Source organism: Lithobates pipiens, unplaced genomic scaffold, assembly GCF_037356315.1.
Source record: "Lithobates pipiens isolate NorthernLeopardFrog02 unplaced genomic scaffold, aLitPip1_a1.2 Scaffold_13, whole genome shotgun sequence".
NCBI lineage: Eukaryota > Metazoa > Chordata > Amphibia > Anura > Ranidae > Lithobates > Lithobates pipiens.
In genome coordinates, this window is record NW_027507718.1 from 410,170,390 (window position 1) to 410,187,442 (window position 17,053).

The 17,053-nt window shown below is 46.1% G+C and overlaps 1 protein-coding gene across 1 annotated transcript in view; it reads left to right on the forward strand.

The window, feature by feature from the left end:
- LRRC66 (leucine rich repeat containing 66) overlaps positions 1-17,053 on the forward strand; it is a 43,944-nt gene that overhangs the window by 12,473 nt on the left and 14,418 nt on the right. Inside the window, exon 4 of the mRNA XM_077477505.1 lies at positions 4,055-4,394. Coding sequence (XP_077333631.1) covers positions 4,055-4,394 — 340 coding nt within the window. The remainder of the gene's footprint in view (positions 1-4,054; positions 4,395-17,053) is intronic.

Here is a 17,053-nt window from a genome sequence, read left to right on the forward strand (position 1 = left end):
GCAGGGAGCGCCATCACGTGTTCTAGGAGCATAAATTACACATCTAACTTGTTGACCACCTATTACACTTTTGAAGGCCCTGGAGCAAAAGGACAATGACACGTGACACTGATGACAGATGGCACTGATACGTGGCACTGATGACACTTATACGTGGCACTGATGACAGATGGCACTAATATGTGGCACTGATGACAGATGGCACTTATACGTGGCACTGATGACCGATGCCACTGACAACAGATGGCACGTGACACTGACAGGTGGCACTGATGACAAATGGCACTGATACGTGGCACTGATGACAGATGGCACTAATATGTGGCACTGATGACAGATGGCACTATGTGGCACTGATGACACGTGGCACTGATGACAGATGGCACTTATACGTGGCACTGATGACAGATGGCACTGGGGACAAATGGCACTGACAACAGGTGCACTGGGGACAGATAGCACTAACAGGTGGCACTGGGGACAGATAGCACTAACACTGGGGGCAGGTGGCACTGGGGAGGATGGCACTGGGGAGGATGGCACTGGGCGAGGAAGGCACTGGGGAGGATGGCACTGGGCGAGGATGGCACTGGGGCGTATGGCACTGGGGGAGGATGGCACTGGGGCAGATGGCACTTTTTTTTACTTTTTTAATACTTTTTTTTTTTTAACTTACAGCCGCTGCAGCCGTTCATCTCTCCCTTCTCACACACTGTCTGTGTGAGGAGGGAGAGCGGCGCTGACAGATGATCTCATATGTTTACATATGAGATCATCTCTCATTGGACACGCCGATCGCGCTGCAAACGCCCCCCACTGTGATTGGCCGTTTACAGCGATATGCGACTGGCTGTGTCCGAGGGACACTGCCAGCACAGAACTTCCCTGATGCGTGCCCGCGGCACCGCGCAGAGGGGAAGTAAACAGGAGGACGTCTAGGGACAGCCTCCCGGTAGTTAGCGTCCGCTCTGTAGCCGTCTTTCGGCTATAGGGCGGGCAGGAAGCGGTTAACTGTTAGTACATTAAAAAAAATAATCCTCAATAAACATAAATACGGGAATTCTCTGAATAATCAGCATTCATTTAATTGTGCTTCCATGCAAATGTGAACATCATGTTCTGATCTTTATTGGGGAATTTTATTTTCTATATAGAGTGTTTATGTGGTGAGTTTACACTTTTCATTGAACAGAGTTTGGATAACACACGGTTAAATGGAAAGGTCATAAATTAACTGCACATTATCTGGACAGAATGCTTGGGAGATAGTGATGTGTTCCTGCTTAGGAGATGTATGTTAGCTTGGGGGGCTGCAAACTCTACAGGGCTCCAACACACACTCGCTGCTATTCCAACCCTTCATATATTTCCACATAAACTTCCCTCCTGGCATTAAACTTTGCCAAGTATTGCGCTCAGCTTACCACCCCAAACTGATGTTCCTCTATCAGCTCACCTCTTTCCCTACATGTCCTATGAGCAGAATAGCTGTGCTCCTCCTCTGGGTTCTCTCATCATATGGCACTGAAGATAGAGGAGGGGGGGATTCAGCGGGACACACAGAGCAAGTATGCAGGAGACTGGGGGGGGGGGTGAGGAGACAGAAAATCATGAGGGGCAGGCGGGGAGGAGCGCATCACGAGAGGTCTGACTAAATGCAATCTCTTAGCAGCAGGGACCTGATCTACCCGTCAGCTAGCTGTGATTGGCAGGTAGATCACAGCGGAAGCTGTCATGGGGCCCCCTACTGGCAATGCCTGAATGGTCAGTCCACCCCTGGTTTGCGGCACTTACTATTGCGAGCTGTGTCGGCGGCTGCTAGTGTAGCACCTGCCACACAGCTCGCATACTTCAAAGTCTTGCAGGACATGGCTGCTAATGGGAACTGAGTTCCTGTTGTGGAAAAAGTGCAGGAACTCCGTTCCCATGCGTTCCTGCAGGACTTGAGCCCTGCCCCTGTCATTATCCCCGCTGTACCCCCCGTGATATTCATCCCCCTGTCATATGCATCCCCCTGTTATTATCCCCCCTGTACCCCCCCTTGTCTTATGTCTCCCCCTGTTATTATCCCCCCTCTACCCCCCATGTCTTATGCCTCCCCCTGTTATTATCCCCCCTGTACCCCTCTGTCATATGCATCTCCCTGTCATTATCCCCCTGTACCCTCCCCCTATCATATGCATCAACCTGTCATTATGCCCTCTGTACCCCCTCTCTCATATGCATCCTCCTGTCATTATCCCCTATGTACCCCCCTGTCATGTGGATCCCCCTGTACCCCCCCTTTCATATGCATCCCCCTGTCATTATCCCCCCTGTCATTATTCCCCCCTGTACCCTCTCCTGTCATATGCATCCCCCTGTCATTATCCCCCCTGTACCCCCCTCTGTCATATGCCTTCTCCTGTCATTATTCCCTATGTAACCCCTGTCATGTGGAACCCCCTGTACCTCCCTTTCATATGCATCCCCCTGTCATTATCCCCCCTTTCATATGCATCCCCCTGTCATTATCCCCCTATACCCCCCTGTCATATGCATCCCCCTGTCATCATCCCCCCTGTACCCTCCTATCATGTGGATCCCCCTGTCATTATCCCTCCTGTACCCCTCTGTCATATGCACCCCCTGTCACCATCTCCCCACTGTACACCCCCTGCCATATGCATCCCCCTGTAATATTCCCCCCCATACCCCACCTGCCATATGCAAACCCCTGTCATCATCATCCATCCCTGTCATATGCATCCCCCTGTCATCATCATCCCCCCTGTACCCCCCTGCAATATGCATCCCCCTGTCATCATCACCCCCCTGTACCCCACTGCCAGCTTCCTACCACACCACCCCGTCATCTTCATCCCCCTGTATCTCAGTGCCAGCTTCCTACCACCCCACTCCTTGTCATCTTCATCCCCCCGTACCCCACTGCCACCTTTCTACCACCCCACTCCCTGTCATCTATATCCCCCCCTTTACCCCACTGCCAGCTTCCTACCACCCCACTCCCTGTCACCTTCACCCACCCATACCCCACTGGCAGCTTCCTACCACCATACTCCCTGTCATCTTCATTCCCACTGCCAGCTTCCTACCACCCCACTCCCTGTCATCTTCATCCCCCCCGTACCCCACTGCCAGTTTCCTACCACCCCACCCCCTTAATTTTACTGGTGCACATCACATATTATAGTTGCAGGGACAATTTTTTTCTTCCAGACACCATCAATGGCCAGGGACTTTTTTTCTTTCAGTTACACCAAGGATGCAGGTGCACTTCTACCTGAGTCTCTGCTCACGCAGGCTGGATTCACACCTATGCATTTTTTGTGCTTTTTGCAGATTTGCACTAAAGTCCATTTAACATGGTTCCCTATGGAACATATTCTGTAGTGCAAATCTGCAAAATGCAAAAAGCACTAAAACTGCATAGGTGTGAATCCAGCCCATAGTGCAGTGACCTGTGTTTAATATTTGGGGGATGGGTGCACGTGGCTAGTCTTGCCTAGAGTGCAAAATAGCCTAGCAATGGCCCTTTCTACCTTCCCCACGCGATGTGGCCATCCACTACGGCCGTCCATTCCTAAGATGAGGTCAGGGAGCTTCTCAGCCACGGAGGCCATTATCCGCACTCTGCACATGTTAGGGGATCTACAGAGTGCGGGAGAAGGGGAGGAGCCGGGAGAGGGGAGCACAAGAATCCACTCACTGACCCAGCAACTGTTGGATTGAGGTTGTGACAAGCTCCCAGCACCTCCTCTTCTTCCTCCACAGGTCTGCACGGTGGCGCCACCCTGAAGGGACTACTGCTGTCACACATCGAGATATGGAACCAGTGGCCGTGGCTGCACCCTAGGCAGCAGTACGCCCTAGGCGACTGCCTAGTTCGCCTAGTGGTAGCGCCGGCCTGTCTTGCTGTAATAAGATCACAAAAAGGTGAATCTTTTAGGCTGGATAAAGAAGGGCTTTTGGTAGACAAAATAAAGAATCCAAGTTAAAAAGCAGAGTCAAAGATATTGTTTAAATATGTGATTATCACAATTTATTTTTACAGGTTCTGAAACTAAATAGCAATACTCTATTGAGCCTCTCACCCCTGGTATTTTTATTCAAACACATCCTGAAAGCAGATATTGATTTATCAGACAATCCATGGGTTTGTGATTGCAGTCTTCAGCCTTTAAAATATTTAATTTCATCTCTATCTACCGGAGTAAGGAAACCTTGGAATGCTACATGCCATACACCCTTCTCTAAAGCAGGACAGCTCATCCTTTCTGTAGAAATCAGCAAATCCTGCCAGACGTCTGATTACAGCCATGTCTTTGACAAGACACTATTAATCACTGCTGGAGAGGAGGCGACTTTGGACTGTGAATCTTTCAACCAGTTGAGTAAGTAATATACCATATTCCTTTGATCCTGATGACGTCAGTGTGACGAAACGTGTTGGGTGGGGCTTACTACATCACTTCTGCTTTCATACTTCCTGTCTGACCAGCGCAGGTGGTTTCAGGAAATGGTTTACATGTGCTGTAGCTTGTTTATATAGAGTAAGTGCATTTTAACTGATTGGGGATGTCTGAATTTATTTTATTGTTATAGAGTGGAGAGGGATTAGAACACCTGTCCATTTTTATTGTTAACTGTCCCCCTGTTAGGGAGATTCATCCTCTTTATGTGTCCTGTTTACAGATATCATCAAAAGTGAAAGTAAATCTCTAATTTTGGGTTGACACCAAAACAGGAACTGAGGGGAAATCTACTAATAATAAGGGCACTAGTTCTAGTGACACCCCAGGATTACCTCTCACTTCCTGTTTTGGCTATGGGATAGGAAGTAAAGGAAAATCTCCCCAATGGGACACAGATGGCAAAAAAATCTTACAGGGGTTTTAACCCTTATTTACTCCAAAATGAAGAAAAAACTTTTTGCTACTTGAATACCACAAACAAAACTAGATCTCATATCTACAGTTAGTTTTTCTTATTTTAGTTAGCTTGCTCATTCAGATATAAACACAAGCTGTGCAATTTAAAATCAGATTTACAATTCACTTTAAGGCCTTGTACACACAGGATACAGCTTAAAGGGCAGTATATACAAGGTTTTACAAAACACCCTTCAGCTTAGGAAATGTTAAAGTGATTGTAAAGTCTTTTTTTTTTTTTTTTTAACCACTTGCCGACCGCCTCACGCCGATGTACGTCGGCAGAATGGCACGGGCAGGCATAAGCACGTACATGTACGTGATTTGCCTCCCGCGGGTCGGGGGCCCGATCGGGCCCCCGCCCGGTGCCTGCGGCGGTCGGTTTTCGTTCGGGAGCGATCCCGGACGAGGGGACGGCCATTCATTCATGGCCACCCCCTCGCGATCGCTCCCGACGAATGGAAATCCCCGGTGACATCACTTCCTCTCCTGTAATGTAAACACAGGAGAGGAAGTGATGTATTCTCTCCTCCGTGTCGGTATTTTTCGTTCCGACACGGAGGAGAGCGGATCAGTGAGTTGCACCAACACATCCCACACACAGTAGAACATGCCAGGCACACTCACACCCCCCCTTTACCCCCCGATCACCCCCCCAATTACCCCTGCCCCCCCAGTCACAGTGACACCAATGTCATTTTTTTTTTTTTTTTTTTTTTTTTTGCATTGGTGTCATTTGTGACTGTAATAACTGTTAGGGCAGTTAGGGTTAGCCCCCTTTAGTTCTAATGTACCCCCCTAACCCCCCCAATAAAGGTTTAACCCCGTGATCACCCCCCGTCGCCAGTGTCACTAAGGCTGGGTTCACATTGCAGCGGTTTATGAGAACGAATGTGATTCGCACCGCACTGCAGTGCAAATCACATCCGATCTCTGTGCGATTCGAGTTCAGCCATTCGCCGCACCCGCCACACCCGCCGCACCCGCCGCAAATTCGCACGGGACCCTTTTTTTGGCCCGCAGCAGAATCGGATCGCATGGGTGTTCACACCATGCGATCCGAGTTTGCAGATCGCACTGCGATATGCGAACTGATCTGGGGGTGTCAGTAACATTTCACTGACACTCCCAGCAGTTCGCATAGGGCAGTGTGAACTGCCGCCGGGAGGCATGCGATGCGGGAACCCGCCGCGGATTCGCGGCGTTTCCGCATCGCTCCAGTGTGAACCCAGCCTAATAAGCGATCATTTTTCTGATCGCCGTATTAGTGTCACAGGTGACGCTAGTTAGGCAGGTAGGTATTTAGGTTCGCCGCAGCTTTTTATAGCGCTAGGGACCCCCATATACTACCGCATAAAGCCCCCTGATTGCCCCCTAGTTAACCCTTTCACCAGTGATCACCATATAACTGTTACAGGTGACGCTGGTTGGTTAGTTATTTTTTTATAGTTTCAGGGCACCCGCCATTTATTACCTAATAAAGGTTTAACCCCCTGATCACCCGGCAGGTGTCATTTGTGACTAATAACTGTTAGGGCAGTTAGGGTTAGCCCCCTTTAGTTCTAAGGTACCCCCCTAACCCCCCCAATAAAGGTTTAACCCCGTGATCACCCCCCGTCGCCAGTGTCACTAAGGCTGGGTTCACATTGCAGCGGTTTATGAGAACGGATGTGATTCGCACCGCACTGCAGTGCAAATCACATCCGATCTCTGTGCGATTCGAGTTCAGCTATACAGATAGTATGGCTGAATTCGTGTCGCACCCGCCGCACCCGCCGCAAACTCGCACGGGACCCTTTTTTTGGTCCGCAGCAGAATCGGATCGCATGGGTGTTCACACCATGCGATCCAAGTTTGCAGATCGCACTGCGATATGCGAACTGATCTGGGGGTGTCATTAACATTTCACTGACACTCCCAGCAGTTCGCATAGGGCAGTGTGAACTGCCGCCGGGAGGCATGCGATGCGGGAACCCGCCGCGCATTCGTGGCGTTCCCGCATCGCTCCAGTGTGAACCCAGCCTAATAAGCGATCGTTTTTCTGATCGCTGTATTAGTGTCACAGGTGACGCTAGTTAGGCAGGTAGGTATTTAGGTTCGCCGCAGCTTTTTATAGCGCCAGGGACCCCCATATACTACCGCATAAAGCCCCCTGATTGCCCCCTAGTTAACCCTTTCACCAGTGATCACCATATAACTGTTACAGGTGACGCTGGTTGGTTAGTTATTTTTTTATAGTTTCAGGGCACCCGCCATTTATTACCTAGTCTCACTAGTGTACCCCTAAATTTAGGGGTGTCTACTTTCTAAAATGGGGTCATTTGGGGGGGGGGGTTTGTGCCATCTTGGCATTTTATGGCCTTCAAAACTGTAACGCCCTTAGAAAGCCTGAAGGCGGTGCTTGGTTTTTGGGGCCCCGTACGCGGCTAGGCTCCCAAAAAGTCCCACATATGTGGTATCCCCGTACTCAGGAGAAGCAGCAGAATTTATTTTGGGGTGTCATTTCACATATGCCCATGGCATGCGTGAGCAATATATCATTTAGTGACAACTTTGTGAAAAAAAAAAAAAGTTTGTAATTTTCCCGCAACTTGTGGCAAAATATAAAATATTCCATGGACTCAACATGCCTCTCAGCAAATAGCTTGGGGTGTCTACTTTCTAAAATGGGGTCATTTGTGGGGGTTTTGTGCCATCTTGGCATTTTATGGCCTTCAAAACTGTAATAGGTAGTGAGAAGTGAACTCAAAAAATTACGCCCTTAGAAAGCCTGAAGGCGGTGCTTGGTTTTCGGGGCCCCGTACGCGGCTAGGCTCCCAAAAAGTCCCACATATGTGGTATCCCCGTACTCAGGAGAAGCAGCAGAATTTATTTTGGGGTGTCATTTCACATATGCCCATGGCATGCATGAGCAATATATCATTTAGTGACAACTTTGTGAAAAAAAAAAAAAAAAAAAAAAAGTTTGTAATTTTCCCGCAACTTGTGGCAAAATATAAAATATTCCATGGACTCAACATGCCTCTCAGCAAATAGCTTGGGGTGTCTACTTTCTAAAATGGGGTCATTTGTGGGGGTTTTGTGCCATCTTGGCATTTTATGGCCTTCAAAACTGTAATAGGTAGTGAGGCGTGAAATCAAAAATTTACGCCCTTAGAAAGCCTGAAGGCGGTGCTTGGTTTTCGGGGCCCTGTACGCGGCTAGGCTCCCAAAAAGTCCCACATATGTGGTATCCCCGTACTCAGGAGAAGCAGCAGAATTTATTTTGGGGTGTCATTTCACATACGCCCATAGCATGTGTGAGCAATATATCATTTAGTGACAACTTTGTGTAAAAAAAAAAAAAAAATTTTTTTTTTGTCATTATTCAATCGCTTGAGGCAAAAAAATAAAATATTCAATGGGCTCAACATGCCTCTTATCAATTTCCTTAGGGGGTCTACTTTCCAAAATGGGGTCATTTGGGGGGGTTTTGTACTGCCCTGTCATTTTAGCACCTCAAGAAATGAGATAGGCAGTCGTAAACTAAAAGCTGCGTAAATTCCAGAAAACGTACCTTAGTTTGTAGATGTGACAACTTTTGCGCAAACCAATAAATATACAATTATTGACTTTTTTTTTACCAAAGACATGTGGCTGAATACATTTTGGCCTAAATGTATGACTAAAATTGAGTTTATTGGATTTTTCTAATAACAAAAAGTAGAAAATATCATTTTTTTTCAAAATTTGCGGTCTTTTTACGTTTATATCGCAAAAAATAAAAATCGCAGAGGCAATCAAATACCATCAAAAGAAAGCTCTATTTGTGGGAAGAAAAGGACGCAAATTTTGTTTGGGTACAACATTGCATGACCGCGCAATTACCAGTTAAAGCAGCGCAGTGCCAAAGTGTAAAAAGACCTCTGGTCATTTACCAGCAAAATGGTCCGGTCTGAAAGTGGTTAAATAACAAACTTGTTATACTTGCCTGCATTATGCAGTTGCTTTTGCGCAGAGCAGCCCAGATCCTTCTCTTCTCCAGTCCCTCTTCTGTGATCCTGGCCCCTCCCTCCTGTTGAGTGCCCCCACAGAAAGCAGCTTGCTATGGGTGCACCCATGCTGAGTTACAGCTTCCTTTGTCCATTCAGTCATGGAGCCGCGACCCGGACCCACCCCCTCTCTTTCCTGATTGGCTGAATGATTTTGTATAACAGCAGCGGAAACCAGTCATGCCACACTGCTGTCTCAGCCAATGAGGAAGGGTATCCCAGACAGCTTAGACACTCCTGCAACATCGCTGGATAAAGATGGGCTCAGGTAAGTATTAGAGGGGCTGAGGACAACACAGTAAATGCTTACTGTCCCATTTGTTCACTATGCTCAGATGCAGGCATAGGCTCCTTTTCCCACAACTCCCTGAGTTCTTGGAGAGCAGCTTTGATGGACCACGACTGATAAGGCAGAGGTCAATGGGCAAGTGATCTGCAACCAGGCAGCCGGACCAGAGCCTACAGTAATAGTGTGCGTTTTCTATAAGGTGTGACAAGCTCCTCTCTTGTCACTACCATTGTACTCCAGTCCCAGTGGGGTGATACTTGGATTTGGATTCCTCCAGCTATTCACCTGTGCTATCAGACCTACCCTGGATTTCACAGTGAAGGATACTGTCCATGAGGATATTTGATATTTTGAAGCAGTGATTCTCAGCTTGACTCTCTATTGTTATAGAGATTGTTATTGTGGCTATAAAGCCACATTACCCTGACTGAGTCACAGCAACATTGCAATGAAGAGTCACTGAACAGATTTCTGTACTAACACAAGTGATGTAATTGCGGCCATCTCCCCCACCAGAACACATTGGTCAGCACTTTCTTTGGCTGTGATTGGATGCTGGTTTTGCAACATGGTCGTTCAACAGAAGTAGGTCATGAAATCAGCTTCTGTCAGACAGGGAGATGTACACATGGGCCGAAAGTCACCTGGTTTCTACTGTACTTGCTGATTTTGGCTGATATTTGGCCAGTTTGCTCCTGACAAGCTAGGACACCAAGTTTAACACAATGGGTAATTGGTGGAATGATCAGAGAGTAAAGCCGGGGGGAGACTTCAGGGGCAGCTGAAAACTGCAGCCCCTCTATATTTAAGACATAGCATTTCAGCCAGAGACTACAGACTAAAGCCTGGTACATACTATGAGTTTAAAACTGCCAGCTTCGGTCAGAGCCTCTGTACTAACTATGCAAAGTTAGTATAGCAGTCTCCCCTGCTGAGCTGCTGTGTTATGACAGTGGGACGGATGTTGTGTTCTGACATTCTGGTGGGGAGACGTCCCCCCGCCAGAATACAGCCAATGGCAGAGAGCACTGATTGGGAGTTAGTCGGCTGCTGGTCTTCCATAATTTTCATCCGATAGAAGCTGGCTTCTGTCGGACAGGGTGGCATACACACTAGCCAAATGTTGGGCTTTTTTTTTTTATCAACCAGCCATTGTCTCCCGATATTTGGCCATGGGTACGGGGCTTTAGACCTCATGCGCAATGGCCATTTAGCCAGCATTTTTGTGCATTTGGAAGGCATAGGTGCACTATCTAGCCCTGCAGTCTTTAGCCTGTAAAACTCTTTGAGAGGCTGAAAGCTGCTTTGGCTGGATGGGGCTGGACAGTGCAATGAGTTGAATTAACTTTTAGGGCCCAGGCACAAATACCCAGAGCACAGACTTATTGCGCAATGTACCGTGTAGCCACAGCAGCTTTCAGTTTCTCATAGAGTTTTAGAATAAGCTGGCAATGGGGCAGGGCTGGGCTGTGCACGTTTCCCTTTCAAGCACGAGAGATAGATGCCCATTGTGCATGGGACCTTAAAGCAGACCTTCAGTCATTTTTTCAACTTTCCATCTATTAAATCTTCTGCCCTTGCTGTTTTAACTTTGGATAGTAAAACATTATTTTTTTTTGCCAGTAAATACCTTATACTGCCGACTTCCTGTTTCTTATCAGGTCATTAACCTAGACTTATGACATACACAGCTCTCTCTCTCACTCTTATGAGAGTTTGCCAGGAAGGGAAAGGGGATGAGTCATAAGAGGGCCAATGAAAACTACAGGGCTGCATAGCTGGAGGTGTGCCTCTGTGTGTGTCTGTGTAAATGCAGGAAGTGAACAGGCAGCAGCTTCAGCTGCCCTCTGTTAAAATGGCTGCAGCCATTCTTAGTGGAGGGAGATTTCTGCAGCATATTTGGCAAGTACAGAATCACAGTATATATAAAATAATATGCAAAGTGGTTGGAGGGAAGCTTCAGAATATCAAAGATGTTTTTATTACAAATTATGTAAACAGACTGCAGTTCCTCTTTAACCACTTCAATACAGGGCACTTAAACACCTTCCTGCCCAGACCAATTTTGAGCTTTCAGCGCTGTCGCACTTTGAATGACAATTGCGCGGTCATGCTACACTGTACCCAAATGAAATTTTTATCATTTTTTCCCCACAAATAGAGCTTTCTTTTGGTGGTATTTGATCACCTCTACGGTTTTTATTTTTTGCGCTACAAATAAAAAAATACCGAAAATTTTGAAAAAAAAAATGTTTTTTTTTGTTTCAGTTTCAAAACTTTGTAAATAAGTACGTTTTCTCCTTCACTGATGGGCACTGATGGGGCTACACTGATGGGCACTGATAAGGTGGCACTGATGGGCACCAATGTGGCACCAATGAAGTGGCACTGATAGGCGGCACTGATGGGCGACACGGATGGGCGACACGGATGGGCGACACGGACGGACACTGATAGGTGGCACAAATTGGCACTGATAGCTGGCACGGATGGGCGGCACGGATGGGCATGGATAGGCGGCACAGGTGGGCATGGATAGGCGGCACAGGTGGGCATAGATAGGCGGCACAGGTGGGCATGAATAGGCGGCACAGGTGGGCACTCATAGGCGGCACAGGTGGGCACTCAGGCGGCACAGGTGGGCACTCAGGCGGCACAGGTGGGCACTCATAGGTGGCACAGGTGGGCACTCATAGGCGGCATCGGTGTTATAGTAATGGATGCCAATCAGTGCCAAACAATAATGCATGCCAATCAGTGATGCCCATTGTGGCCACTGATTGGCATCCATTATGGGCACTGATTGGCACCCATTGTGCTGACTGGCACCCTGGTGGTCTAGGGAGGATTATGGATTTTTATTACCTTTTCCCTGGTGGTCTAGTGGTGTCCCTGGTGGTCCAGTGTGGGCATCCTCGGGGGGGCTGTGCTGATAATCGATCAGCACAGACCCCCCCTGTCAGAGGAGCAGCCGATCGGCTCTCCTCTACTCGCGTCTGACAGACGCGAGTGAGGGAAAGCCGATCACCGGCTCTTCCCATTTACACTGTGATCAGCCGTGATTGGACACGGCCGATCACATGGTAAAGAGTCTCCGTCGGAGACTCTTTACCGAGATCGTAGTTGCCGGGTGTCAGACTGACACCCCGCAACAACGATCGCCCCGATGCGCGCCCCCGGGGGCGCGCAGCGGCTCATTATCCTAATCACGTCATATGACGTCCGGTTAGGATAATGAAACCACTTTGCCGCCGTCAATTTGTAATAGGGCGGGCGGCAAGTGGTTAAAGCAGTATTAAACCCAAAAGAAAACATTTATTATATCACAGCTTACCAATTCTTAGATGTGATGGCTACATTAAGTTTTTTTTTAGGTTTTCTTTCTTCTATTTTCACCTGGTGATCCAGCCATTAAGTCTGTTGTTTTTCAAAAGAACAAGCTCTTTTCCAGATGTATCAATTTACAAATTTAAGACAAACCATTTACCACTGACGAGTGCTTGCATTGATCAGCTTTTATTTGGTCATGTAAAACCCTTTATCCCAAAAAGGAAAAAAACTGTTTGATGTAACTGATTATGAAGTGTGAGCTGGAGTTCGGCTTCAAGTTGTTAATGTATCTAAATCTGCTAATACATCCAACACTCCCCTCCCCCTAGACTGACAAAACTGCTGTGAAAATGTATTTCTGTGCTCCTTCAAACAGAGTGGGGGCACTCTAATACAGGAGGTGTGTTACTGGCCAGATCACCAAGTGAAAAAAAGAAAACAAATGTAGCCACCACATCTAATGGTTGGTAAGCTGCAATATATTCAATTTTTGGTTTTGGGTTTAATACCACTTTAAGTATAGCACTTACACTGTACATTTAGGGTGTAACCGGATAACAATATACAAACTATATAAGAGGAATGAAACAGAAGAATATACATGGAAAGGGGCAGAATACAAAGTTGGATACAAAGGGGAGGGGTAAAAAGCATTGGGATGTGAGGGATGCTTCATGCAATGGCAGTTGCTTTTTTCTAAGTATACCAACACTGTAACTGCATAAATAGTTTGTGATGCTGCTCTTCTCTGGCTTCTTCTCACAGCAGGATCGGCAGCAGCAGGAGCCATTGGCACCTGCTGCTGTCAGTCAAATCCAAGGACTCTGAAGCAGGGGATGGGGCTGAGCCACACTGCATGTGTCAACAGATGCAGACAGTGAAGCTCAGGATCCAGCCTGCTTGAGTGCACCTATAGTAAGCATCTTGGTATGGGGGTACTCAGAGAAGAGGAGCCAGGAGCCAAAAGCAAAACTATTGCACAGAGCAAGCAAGTATAACATGTTTGTTATTTTGGGAAAAAAGTAAACCTTTACAATCACTTTAACAGGTCCAGGGATAGTTGATCCATTGGTGAGAGGATACTCCCTGGATCAACTATCCCTGGACCTGTTAAAGTGATTGTAAAGGTTTACTTTTTTCCCAAAATAACAAACATGTTATACTTGCTTGCTCTGTGCAATAGTTTTGCTTTTGGCTCCTGGCTCCTCTTCTCTGAGTACCCCCATACCAAGATGCTGGGGGATCAGGAAGGAATTTTTTTTTCTCCCTGCTAGAGCAATTTGGATCATGCTTTATTGGGGTTTTTATTTACGTTCCTCTATCAACTACAGGAATAGGATTGTGTATATGGAGGTTTTTTTTTTCTTTTTTCTCCTATTGGTCGAACTAGATGGGCTTTCTATTTTCAACCTATGTAACTGTGTAACTTAGGGGTTTAGATATAAAGAATCACACAGCAAACGTTTCTTCTGTCTCCTCTATCGACAATCCGCTGTATGATCCTGCGGGCACTCCAATACCTGACTCGGCTACACTGCTCCTTCCACGGGTGACTATCCACAGCTCTGAGCTACCTAACGGTTCTGTCACACCAGCAATCAGGACAAAGTGCACAAAAGACACCTGGACCTCGTGGACCAAGATGGCGACGTATCGCAGAGAACACAAAAGGAGAAGTACAAGGAGCCTGCTCAAAAGTTGTTCTGCAAAGCTATGTCAAAAAACCCATCCGCACTGTCTACCAACACAGAGGACTCCTCGGGAGGTGCTTCGGAGGCAGATAATACTGTTCCCCTTGAGGATGTTAACAGATAATGCATTGACTGGGACACAGTTAGTACCCCAGAAGACATATTTGCTAGGCCCCTGGAGCCCACTACCTCCATGGGACAGAGCGAAACAATCCTAAGAGATATTCTTACAGCCGTTACCTCATGTAATGTCTCTATTACAGCGCTAACTGACAAGATTAACCACTTCAGCCCTGGTAGGATTTATCCCCTTAATGACCATGCAATTTTTTGCGATACGGCACTGCGTCGCTTTAATCCTTTTTTTCCCACAAATAGAGCTTTCTTTTGGGGGTATTTGACTCTGCAGTTTATATTTTTTGCATTATAAACAAAAAAAAACAGTAAATTTTGAAAAAAAAAAAAACAATATTTTTTACTTTTTGCTATAATAAATATCCCCCCCAAAAAATGTAAAAAAAATATTTCTTCATCAGTTTAGGCCAATATGTATTCTTCTACATATTTTAAAAGCAATAAGCATATATTGATTGGTTTGCGCAAAAGTTATAGCGTCTATATAATAGGGGAAATATTTATAACACTTTTATTATTATTATTATTTTTTTACTAGTAATGGCGGTGATCATTGATTTTTAGTGGGACTACAACATTGCAGCAGACAGATCGGACACTTTTGACAGTTTTTTGGGACCAATGACAGTGATCAAAGCCACTGGTCACTGTATAAATTACATTGGCAGGGAACAGGTCAACACTAGGGGGTGATCAAGGGGCTAAATGTTCCCTAGGGAGGTGTTTCTAACTGTGGGGGGAGTGGAATGACAGGGAGTAGAGAGAGATCTCTCTCCTCCCCTGACAGAATGAGGATCTGTTTGTAAACATTGGCAGATCCCCATTCTGGCTCTCTGTGGAGCAAACGTGGGTGGCTAGCAGCACTGGCGCCATCTAGTGAGCTTGCGTCTGCAAAAGCCTTTAAAGGGTACCGGTACGGCGATTCGCGCAACTGAGCCAACCTGCCACAGTACAACTGTGGCAGCTGGTTGGCAAGCAGTTAAAGGGGTAAAAACTGAAATCACTTTCATAAGACAGGATATGCAAAAATTGAGGGGGGGACGTCGGCCTTAGAAAGCAGAATCAGCTCTATAGGAGGATGATATGGCACACCTGCAACGGGATGTTAGTTATAATACCCACCTTACTGCACAACATGCGGCTCATCTAGATGACATGGAAAACAGGCTAAGGCATAATAATGTGAGAGCCATTGGTATACCAGAGAAAGCAGAGGGGAAAAATCCGTTGAATTTCAGTGAAAAATGGCGGCTTTCTATTTTTGGCAGTGAAGCATTTTCCCCCATGTTTTCCGTGGAAAGGGCACACAGCCTGCCCGACCTCCACCACCAGGATAAAGTCCTCATCCCTTCTTATTCAAACCTCAAAATGACAAAGGGCATAGATCCCATTCTCTCTAAAGCCAGAACCAGATCTGAGACCCTGGGGATCAATAACCCTAAAATATCACTCTTTCCAGATTTTTCTGCCAAATTGCAGAAACAAAGAACAAAGTTCATGGATGTGAACCGTTACCCCATGTCCCTGGAATTAAAATATGCCATGCTCCATTCAGTCTGATTGCAGGTGGAGGCAAAGGATACAATCAATTTCTTTGATAAGAATGGAAAATTATGTATATCGTGCTGACACGAAAAAACTTCAAACAGCAGCCAGCGCAGCAATAGACAAATGCAAATCTAACTAGAAACAAAAATAAGTGCAGCGCTAAATATTCTGTACTGCTACAAAATCATGTGTGTAAAAACAACGTGTTCAAAATCGATATGAATCATTATGAATAAACACAAATTGTATATTGAATACCAACACCAATACAAGGGACATCCACACTTGTACTTCTGACCAAAGTGGAAGATGATCCCTCCATCCGATGGATGGCTCAGACAGACATTTTGCAGATGTGACCAACAAGATGAGCAGAGTCTTTCTCATGCAGTCTGCCTGTGTTTCTGTATGGATTACTTATTTCAATTAATAATTTTTTTCTGGTAAAAAAAAATCTCTCTGTTCTGCCGTATACTGATGGGCAAATCTTGTTTGAATTAAAATATCTGTGAAAAATAAAGTACAAAGACAGTTCTCACAACAGGGAACACACCTCATAGATTAAGGGTGGAGTCCTTCACTGGGTGCTCTGGCTCAAATGGCCTCCAGCCATTGAAAATGCAGCTCCAAGAAAGATGTAGCCGCAACTCCAGAATACCAGGAAATGTTTTATTTGCTACATAAAGGTCAAGATTAAAAACAGCTGACACATTTCAGCATACAGTCTTGTTCACAGCATCACTGCTGTGAGGAAGACTGTATGCCAAAACGCATCAGCTGTTTTTAATCTTGACCTTTATGTAGCAAATAAAGATTTTCATGAGATTCTGGAGTTGCCGGCTACATCTTTCTTGGGTCAGTGGAAAATATTCTTTGTAATTGGGATCTATTATGTTGTATGCTGATGCTGAGCGAATCACGTTTGAATTTAAATCTGATAGGTAAATCTTGTTTGTAAATAGATATTATATCATATGCTGATGGGTGAATCTTGTTTGAATTTAGGGCTGCATTCACATATGAGCGTACTCCAAAACTCTCAACAACAATATCCCAAGATTTTCAATGGTGGCTGTTTACATAAGAGTACTCAGAGAT